This window comes from Eriocheir sinensis, chromosome 24 (genome assembly GCF_024679095.1).
Source record: "Eriocheir sinensis breed Jianghai 21 chromosome 24, ASM2467909v1, whole genome shotgun sequence".
Classification (NCBI taxonomy): domain Eukaryota; kingdom Metazoa; phylum Arthropoda; class Malacostraca; order Decapoda; family Varunidae; genus Eriocheir; species Eriocheir sinensis.
Genome location: NC_066532.1, coordinates 19420127 through 19430502, shown reverse-complemented (window position 1 = coordinate 19430502; position 10376 = coordinate 19420127). Strand labels below are relative to the sequence as shown.

Genomic DNA, 10376 nt, shown 5'->3' with positions numbered 1-10376 from the left:
GAGGCGGTGGCTGAACGGATAGCGAGACGGCCCCGCGTTCAGGAGGACGCGAGTTCAATCCCCGACCGGTGCCACCAAGCTGGGATTTTTCAGCCGCCGCCGAGTGGCTTAAAACTACCCACATGCTGTCCAGAAGACCACCTATCAACCCGAACTCTAGATTCTAGGATTAAAGATAAGCTCCGGGAGGGCAGCATGAGCCAATGCAAGATGGCGCCACTATAAACACTCGCCTGCGCCAGAACGGGCTGGGCCGACCATGAGGCCCCACCGGGAAGAAGCCTTGGACCGACCATCAGGATCCACCGGGAAGAAGCCTACCTGTGCAATAGACCAAGACGTAAAAAAAATATATATATGGGATTTAAATTATGGTGAAGAGATTAGCACTCCTATATATGAATCAGCGGATCTGAGTTCGAATCCAGTGCGGTTTATAAGGAATTCTGAATACGTAATTCTTGTGTTATTTCTTACCTGTAAAAGTGGTTCATAGAGACTTCGTAGGGAACAGAATATGACTGACTGATATTGTTGAAAGTGATGGAAATTTAGGATGGGTGAGCTTGTAATACGGGCGATAGAAAGCTTGTAGTGAACGGCGTCATGGGTGATTGATGACATTGAAAGTAAAGACATTTTTGACAAGTTGAGTGAAGGAGGAGAAAGAAAACACGGGAAGGGAACGGCCGAGGAAGGGGGAGCTTGTGATACGGGCGATATTAAGCTTGTAGTGAACGGCGTCTGGGTGATTGATGACATTGAAAGTAAGGACATTTTTGACAAGTTGAGTGAAGGAGGAGGAAGAAAACACGGGAAGGGAACGGCCGAGGAAGGGGGAGCTTGTGATACGGGCGATAGAAAGCTCGTAGTGAACGGCGTCTGGGTGATTGATGACATTGAAAGTAAGGACATTTTTGACAAGTTGAGTGAAGGAGGAGGAAGAAAACACGGGAAGGGAACGGCCGAGGAAGGGGGAGCTTGTGATACGGGCGATAAAAAGCTTGTAGTGAACGGCATCTGGCTTACTGATATTGGAACTGATGTCAGGGGAACGGCCGAGGAAGGGGGAGCTTGTGATACGGGCGATAAAAAACTTGTAGTGAACGGCGTCTGGCTGACTGATATTGGAACTGATGTCACGGGAACGGCCGAGGAAGATTGAGCTTGTGATACGGGTGATAGAAACCTTGTACTGAACGGCGTCTGGCTGACTGATATTGGAACTGATGTCAGGGGAACGGCCGAGGAAGGGGGAGCTTGTGATACGGGTGATAGAAACCTTGTACTGAACGGCGTCTGGCTGACTGATATTGGAACTGATGTCACGGGAACGGCTGAGGAAGAGGGGGCTTGTGATACGGGCGATAGAAACCTTGTACTGAACGGCGTCTGGCTGACTGATATTGGAACTGATGTCACGGGAACGGCCGAGGAAGGGGGAGCTTGTGATACGAGCGATAGAATCCTTGTACTGAACGGCGTCTGGCTGACTGATATTGGAACTGATGTCACGGGAACGGCTGAGGAAGAGGGGGCTTGAAATACTGGCGATGGTTCGGATTTGCATGCATAGGTTCATGTTCTCACGACAGCCTCCCTTTGTTCAGCTATCCCGCATCTCTCCCTGGCGCATATGTGGTCGAACAATACTCACCTGTTCGTTGCCACCTGCGTGCTATCACCACCACCCCCTCCACCACCACCACCACCACCACCAACAACAACAACAACAACAACAACTGTAATATTAGTAACGTTTCTGATATTTTTGTTTTCATGACAATAGTGATAGCAAAAAAATGACGATTCGAATAGTTCAAAAAATAACAATAAGTCACCCCTGAGCCCAGCTGCGCCTAAGCACTTGATGAACATAAAAAATTGTCTGTATTGCCTGTCATCCAAGTAACATTTCAGCTCAGACCATTAGGCACTGAAACTGTTGCTCTGTTTACCCCACCTCGAGGCCCGTGTTATGTTGACCTGTGTGTGTGTGTGTGTGTGTGTGTGTGTGTGTGTGTGTGTGAGTGAGAGAGTGTGTGTTAGTGTATATGTGGCATGGCAAAAAAAAAACATTCACACACACACACACACACACACACACACACACACACACACACACACACACACACACACACACACACACACACACACACACACACACACATCCACAACACACCTGCGCCGCGTCGTAATCAAACAGTGCGCGTACCTGTCCCAATCAGTGCCGTGTAGACAACTACTCGCCGACACACCTTAGCGGGAGACACACATTCCCTCCACAGCTATCCACACAGCAGGCACCCAGAGAGCAGGTATCCAGCAGGTAATCATAGCAGATATTCAGACAGGTATTCAGACAGCAGGCATCCAGAGAGCAGGTATCCAGCAGGTAATCACAGCAGGTATTCAAACAGCAGGTATTTAGACAGGTATTCAGACAGCAGGCACCCAGAGAGTAGGTATCCAGCAGGTATTTAGACAGGTATTCAGACAGCAGGCACCCAGAGAGTAGGTATCCAGCAGGTATTTAGACAGGTATTCAGACAGCAGGCACCCAGAGAGCAGGTATCCAGCAGGTATTTAGACAGGTATTCAGACAGCAGGCACCCAGAGAGCAGGTATCTAGCAGGTATTTAGACAGGTATTCAGACAGCAGGCACCCAGAGAGCAGGTATCCAGCAGGTAATCGCAGGAAGTATTCAGACAGGTATTCAGACAGCAGGCACCCAGAAAGCAGGTACCCAGCAGGTAATCGCAGGAAGTATTCAGACAGGTATTCAGACAGCAGGCACCCAGAGAGCAGGTATCCAGCAGGTAATCACAGCAAGTATTCAGACAGCAGGTATTCAGACAGCAGGTACCCATTACACAATCACTTCTTGACTGTCACATTATTTTACCTCTTTGCCTCACTACTTGACAATATTTGGCATTACTACTCTATTGGTGTAATGTTCTAATACTTAAGCAAGTCGATACTGGCCTCATTAACTTCTACTGCCCCGTAAGCCATCGATATTAGCCTGCTTGCTTGGTTGATGTAATGTTTTAATACTCAAGCATGTCATTAGTGGATAGGTGGGCCTACCTCACTACCATTGCCCCAGTAAGCCGTTGATATTAGCCTGCTTGCTTGGTTGATGTAATGTTTTAATACTCAAGCATGTCATTAGTGGATAGGTGGGCCTACCTCACTACCATTGCCCCAGTAAGCCGTTGATATTAGCCTTCTTGCTTGGTTGATGTAATGTTTTAATACTCAAGCATGTCATTAGTGGATAGGTGGGCCTTCCTCACTACCATTGCCCCAGTAAGCCGTTGATATTAGCCTGCTTGCTTGGTTGATGTAATGTTTTAATACTCAAGCATATCATTAGTGGATAGGTGGGCCTACCTCACTACCATTGCCCCAGTAAGCCGTTGATATTAGCCTGCTTGCTTGGTTGATGTAATGTTTTAATACTCAAGCATGTCATTAGTGGATAGGTGGGCCTTCCTCACTACTATTGCCCCAGTCAGCCATTGATATTAGCCTGTTTTTAGCAATTTTGGAGTCAAGAGCTCTTCGTCACATCAGCTCCCCTACTCTTATAGCAGCCTTCTACGTCTTAAATACCGCCGCAATGTTGCATCTTTTTATTTGCTATCGATATTTTCATGCTGGCTGCTCTTCTGAACTTGCTAACAGCATGCCTTCACCCCTCCCGCTGCCCCGCTGTACACGACTTTTTAACTCTTTCGCTTCTCTATTCTATCTAAATCTTGCTTTCTCTAATTCTTCCAGAGACTTCTGGCACTTAGCCAAAAATGTCTCCTCCAATTTCACTTCTTCCTCTTTCCCACCTCTTCTTAACCCAGACGGCAGCACTGCCGTCTCTTCTATCTCTAAGGCTGAACTCTTCGCTCAAAATTTTTGTAACAGCTCCACTCTGGACGATTCTGGGCATATTCTTCTTACTCATTCCCCCTCCGACTCCTTTATGCCTGTTATTAAGATTCTTCTAATGATGTTTTCTATGCCCTCTCTGGCCTCAACTCTCAGAAGGCTTATGGACCTGATGGAGTGCCTCCTATTGTCCTTAAAAACTGTGCTTCCGTGCTGACACCCTGCCTGGTCAAACTCTTTCGCCTCTGCCTATCAACATCTACCTTTCCTTCCTGCTGGAAGTACGCCTTCGTACAGCCTGTGCCTAAGAAGGGTGACCGTTCCAATCCCTCAAACTACCGCCCTATAGCTTTACTTTCCTGTCTATCTAAAGCTTTTGAATCAATCCTTAACCGGAAGATTCAAAAGCACCTTTCCTCTTCTAACCTTCTATCTGATCGCCAGTATGGGTTCCGCAAGGGGCGTTCTACTGGCGATCTTCTTGCTCTCTTAACTGACTCTTGGTCATCCTCTCTTAGCCGTTTCGGTGAAACTTTCTCAGTTGCACTAGACATATCGAAAGCCTTCGATAGAGTCTGGCACAAGTCTTTGCTTTCTAAACTGCCCTCTTTCGGATTCTATCCTTCTCTCTGTTCCTTTATCTCCAGTTTCCTTTCCGGCCGTTCTATCTCTGCTGTGGTAGATGGTCACTGTTCTTCTCATAAACCTATTAACAGTGGTGTTCCACAGGGCTCTGTCCTATCACCCACCCTCTTCCAGTTATTCATCAATGATCTTCTTTCCATAACAAACTGTCCTATCCACTCACACGCTGATGACTCCACTCTGCATTATTCAACTTCTTTCAACAGAAGACCCTCTCAACAGGAATTACATGACTCCAGGCTGGAGGCTGCAGAACGCCTAACCTCAGACCTTACTATCATTTCCGATTGGGGTAAAAGGAACCTTGTGTCCTTCAATGCCTCAAAAACCCGATTTCTCCACCTATCAACTCGACACAATCTTCCAAACACCTATCCCCTATTCTTCAACAACACTCAGCTGTCACCATCTTCCACACTAAACATCCTCGGTCTATCCTTAACTCAAAATGTTAACTGGAAACTTCACATCTCATCTCTCACTAAATCAGCTTCCTCGAGGTTGGGCGTTCTGTATCGTCTCCGCCAGTTCTTCTCCCCCGCACAGTTGCTATCCATATACAGGGGCATTGTCCGCCCTCGTATGGCGTATGCATTTCACGTGTGGGGGGGGCTCCACTCACACAGCTCTCTTGGACAGAGTGGAGTCTAAGGCTCTTCGTCTCATCAGCTCTCCTCGTCTTACTGATAGTCTTCTACCTCTTAATTTCCGCCGCCATGTTGCCTCTCTCTCTATCCTCTATCGATATTTTCATGCTGACTGCTCTTCTGAACTTGCTAACTGCATGCCTCCCCCCCTCCCGCGGCCCCGCTGCACGCGACTTTCTACTCATGCTCATCCCTATACTGTCCCAACCCCTTATGCAAGAGTTAGCCAGCATCTTCACTCTTTCATCCCTCACGCTGGTAAACTCTGGAACAATCTTCCTTCTTCTGTATTTCCTCCTGCCTACGACTTGAACTCTTTCAAAAGAAGGGTATCTGGACACCTCTTCTCCCGAAATTGACCTCTCTTTCGGCCACCTCTTTGGTTTCTTTTTGTGAGCAGCGAGTAGCGTTTATTTTTATTTTTATTGTTGTTTACTTTTTTGTGCCCTTGAGCTGTCTCCGTTGTAAAAAAAAAAAATCCCTTATGCAAGAGTTAACCAGCATCTTCATTCTTTTATGCCTTTTGCTGGTAACCTCTGGGACAGCCTTCCTTCGTCTGTATTTCCTCCTGCCTACGACTCAAACTCTTTCAAGAGGAGATCATCAAGACACCTACCTCCCCACCCGAAATCGACCTCTTCTGGCCCCTCGTTCGTTTTTCTTTAGTCGGAGCAGCGTGTAGCGGACAGTTTTGTTTTATTTTTGTTTTTGCCTTTGGTCTGCCTCACTTAGTGTAAAAAAAAAATTGTTAGTATATTTTTCAGTGGAGAGCCACGTAGGTTGCTGGTGTTTTTTTTTTTTTTTTTTTTTTGTGTGTGTGTGTGTGTTTATATAATCATGTTTGTGCAGGACTGAACCAAACCAATAATGCCACTTCTCTTGAATGGTGATCAGATTCATCTACGTGTGTGTGTGTGTGTGTGTGTGTGTGTGTGTGTGTGTGTGTGTGTGTGTGTGTGTGTGTCTTACCATAATTATGTTTGCAAAGACGAGACAAAGCCATGATGATTTTTTAACTGAAACGTGATTAAATGTGTGTGTGTGTGTGTGTGTGTGTGTGTGTGTGTGTGTGTGTGTGAGAGAGAGAGAGAGAGAGAGAGAGAGAGAGAGAGAGAGAGAGAGAGAGAGAGAGAGAGAGAGAGAGAGAGAGAGAGAGAGAGAGAACAGCATCAGCAATCAAAGAGAAATCATTTTTTTGTGTGTGCGTGTTTTATCTCGCCACCAGGAGCACAGGTGTTTGGGGACAGGTATTGTGTGGGTGTGAACAGGTGCAGGGGGGGAGAGAGAGAGAGAGAGAGAGAGAGAGAGAGAGAGAGAGAGAGAGAGAGAGAGAGAGAGAGAGAGAGAGAGAGAGAGAGAGAGAGATTGCTCAGAAATTATTATTCTCTCAACGTTAAATGGAAAGGTTTAATTCTTTTCGGGAAAATGAAGAATGAAATATAAGAAAAATAAACACAAGTACCTGGGTAAGTTACTAACACATCATACACAGAAGGCAAAGCAGAGATCGTGGATAAAAGAAAAAGAAATTGATAAAAATGAGAACTATTGGTAAAAGAAACAAAATCTATGAAGTATACGTAACACAGATTAATATGGAGAGTTGTTAGGCAGTGTTCAAAGCTCCCTCTCACTAAGACTTGTCAGTTATTACCAACAGGAAAACGGTAGCGTCTAGACTGTCTTCCCCTTCGTTAAATTCCACAAACTTCACTTCCAATCATTTCTTTCATCGCATACTTGCTCCATACTATTATTGCTAACAGTTAAAATAAATATATTGCATCTAGCCATTAAAAAACTCGAGGAAACACGAAAAGATTTTGCTGGAATTAACGTCAAGGGAACGGTCGAGGAAGGAGAGTTTGTAACACGGGAGATTGAAAGCTTGTCGAGAACTTATTTCAAGGGAACGACCGAAGAAAGGAGCGCTTGTAACACGGGAGATAGAAAGCTTCTAGGGAACTAATATCTAGGGATCGACCGAGGAAGGGAGAGCTTGTAACACGGGAGATAGAAAGCTTGTAGGGAACGACCGAGGAAGGGAGAGCTTGTAACACGGGAGATAGAAAGCTTCTAGGGAACGACCGAGGAAGGGAGAGCTTGTAACACGGGAGATAGAAAACTTATAGGGAACGACCGAGGAAGGGAGAGCTTGTAACACGGGAGATAGAAAACTTATAGGGAACGACCGAGGAAGGGAGAGCTTGTAACACGGGAGATAGAAAACTTATAGGGAACGACCGAGGAAGGGAGAGCTTGTAACACGGGAGATAGAAAACTTATAGGGAACGACCGAGGAAGGGAGAGCTTGTAACACGGGCGATAGAAAACTTATAGGGAACGGCGTCAATACTTTCTTACCTACCATCCCCCCAGCCCTTCTACCTACTCACCTGCCTGCTCTCCTGCCCGTCTGGCCAACCATCTTCTGGCACGGGCAGACTTTTTTTACAGCTGCTGAACACGGTGCTTCGCGAGGCGGGGTGTGTGCCGAGGCCCGAGAGGAAGGACACACTCACACACACACACACATGCAGGCCGCCACTCACGGAGGGCCGCACCGCCTGGCCTGGAGCAGGGCCTGGAGGGCGTGGTGGCGGGTCAGCTGGTGCCGTCTCTACCTCGCCTCGCCCAAGAGACTCTCCATCATTCTCGCCGTCGCCTTCATGATCGCCCTCTGGTACTCACTCCTCTTTGGATGACGCTCCGTATTGTGTTTCATTGCCTTGCTTGAGCTCAGCATCCCGGGACGTAGGTAAAGGCAGCAGCATCCCTTGAGTCAGGCTTAGTTCCTTCAGCACACACTATTTCAGTATTCTTTAACCTTTCCTAAGCTCAGCACCTCGTACCTTCGGCCCGTATTCTCAACCATGTCGGGATGTCGGGACTACACATCCACATTTGCCAAAGCTTTAGTAGAGGTTGTTGTGGGTATTTTCATGGGAAGTTTTATGAGCCAAGTGGTAGTTTGAGAAGGCTTCTGCACCATGAATGTGAACAACACTCTCGAGAACCTGACTTATTTCCTTTGTGGCCTTTGGAAATGGTTGTTTTGAGAGCCGAAAGCGTCTGAGAATACGAGACTTGGGTACTGGCAGGCTAGTGAGTCAGGCCTCAGCTCGTTCAGCACACTCAGTATTGCCATGCTTTAGCCTTTTATTGACCCAGCACCCCGGGACTTATCTCCTTCAGCACAAACAGTATTTCAGTGTTCATTAACTTATATTAAAATCAGCATCCCGAGACACAGGCACAGGCAGGTACAGGTCGGCACCCCTCGAGTCAGACCAAGCTTGCCGGCACACGCAGCATTACGGCAGCACCGTGGCGTAGGCTGAACATGTTGTTAAGTGATCGGTTTCGTGCATTCTCAAGTTAGGGATGTCAAAATGTCAGCAGGATTCAAGAACAATCAGGAAAACGTTGATGGTATGCAAGACCACTCAGGAAAATGTTTAGTAGTATGCAAAGACAATCAGGAAACAGTTGGTAGCATTCCAGCCAGTCAGGTGGTCAGCTCCCCTTTTTTTCGTCTTTTTTTTTTACCTTTCCGCCTATGGCGCCGGTAGGCTTTCTTGGTAGGGCCTGATGGTCAACTCCAGCCCGTTGTGGTGCAGGCAAGTGTTTATAGTGGCACCATCTTGGCGTGGCGAGCCAGTGAGCTTCCTAGGGTTTGGCCCCCAGTAAGTCGTAGTTAGTCCTGCCTCCCCTGGAGACAGAAAAACCCCGTGTTTCGTGAGTGTGTGGCTGAACATGTCATCACGTCAGCCCGTAGCCCGTAGTGACCAGTGTGTGCTTGCCCCACCAGCCTGCAGGTGCTGCAGCAGCAGGGCGGCGGCGCGCTGCTGTTGGCCCCCCTCGCCTCGCGCCTCGCCTTTCACGCCCCGGACCCCGCGGCCACCCCCAGGTGCGTGCCGCTGCCCGTCAGCATGTTTACATTGTCTGCCGCCACGCAGCCCTTCGTCAGGCGGTGTTGTGCTGCGCGGTGTGAGGAGGAACGCCGCGCAGCCAAATGTGTGTTCATGACATATCCTGCTGCCAGCTCTAGCCTTTTCATGCCATACACTGCCCTCACCAGTTAGGCAGACACACCACCGCCATAACCCTTGCTCCCCGACAGTATGTTCCTCGGCGGCAAAGCTGACGCCGCGCCCGCCGCCACCACGCCGCCGTTGCTGCACCTGAAGGCCAAGGTGGACAACCTGACGCGGGATCGGCTGGCGGAGGACGTGGCGAGGGTGTACAACCTGCCGGACCGCTATGGCGAGGAGCATCCGCCGCCACTGAGCGGCCGCCGCAGCTGCGGCACATACCCCCGCCTCGTGGACCTCTCCTTCAACAACCTGTACTGGCAGATGCTTCACTCCAGCAACGGAACCTTCTACCTCTACAGCGCCTTCTTCGACAACCGCACCCGCACGGCGCCCGCCACCTCCGTCCGCATCCTGGCCATGGCAGACCGATTGACTCCCGCCGTGGTCACGCACTGCCAGCTGTGGTACGCGGGCGAGGCCGCGCCCGTGACCGCCAGGGTGGTGGAGTACCGCTACATCTGGGTCCGCGCCTATGGCAACTACAGGCAGGGCATCTTGCAGCCGTACCTGCTGCAGTGCGTGGTGCCCGCCGCGCGCCGCCACCACGTGCCGCTCTCCGTGTCGCTGGTGGAGGCCGAGTGTGACCGCGCCCGGAACAACCTGCGCGTCGTCCACGAGCTGCCGCCGCCGGGGGAGCAGAAGAGGGACTTCGCCGTGTGCGTCAAGGGTCTGGACATCGGCGCGGACATCAGCCTGCGCATCGTGGAGTGGCTGGAGCTGCTGTTCCTGCTCGGGGCCGACAAGGTCTTCATGTACGACCTGGGCGTCCACCCCAACGTGTCCAGGGTGCTGCGCCACTACGAAGCCGAGGGGCGCGTCGACTTGCGCACGCTGACGCTTCCCGGCGACCAGCCCAACGCGCGTGGCCTGGTGCGACCCTTCCTCCGGGCCAAGATCACGAGCAAGAGGCAGAACGAGCTGATCCCCTACAACGACTGTCTCTACCGCAACAAGGACCTCTACAGGCTGGTGGTGCTGCTGGACATCGACGAGGTGATCATGCCCCGCGCGACCCCGGACTGGCGTCAGCTGATGCGGCAGCTGGCGCCGGAGGCAATGGCGGGCCTCGGCAACCCCTATTCCTCCTACTACGCC

At 49.8% G+C, this 10376-nt stretch overlaps 1 protein-coding gene across 5 annotated transcripts in view; it reads left to right on the top strand.

Annotated features, from left to right (window-relative positions):
• The first annotated feature begins 2211 nt into the window (after positions 1-2211).
• Positions 2212-10376, top strand: part of LOC127003037 (uncharacterized) — a 9421-nt gene continuing 1256 nt past the window's right edge. The window contains exons 1-4 of one of the 5 annotated variants that reach the window (XM_050869394.1): positions 2212-2329; positions 7629-7867; positions 8996-9094; positions 9308-10376. The exon at positions 9308-10376 is cut by the window's right edge and continues 1256 nt beyond it. In XM_050869394.1, coding sequence (XP_050725351.1) covers positions 7719-7867; positions 8996-9094; positions 9308-10376 — 1317 coding nt within the window. In that variant the 5' untranslated portion in view covers positions 2212-2329; positions 7629-7718. Of the gene's footprint in view, positions 2330-2533; positions 2583-2661; positions 2689-2793; positions 2821-7628; positions 7868-8995; positions 9095-9307 lie in introns of those variants that run through there. The other 4 variants (XM_050869397.1, XM_050869393.1, XM_050869396.1 and 1 more) reach the window with 4 other exon arrangements.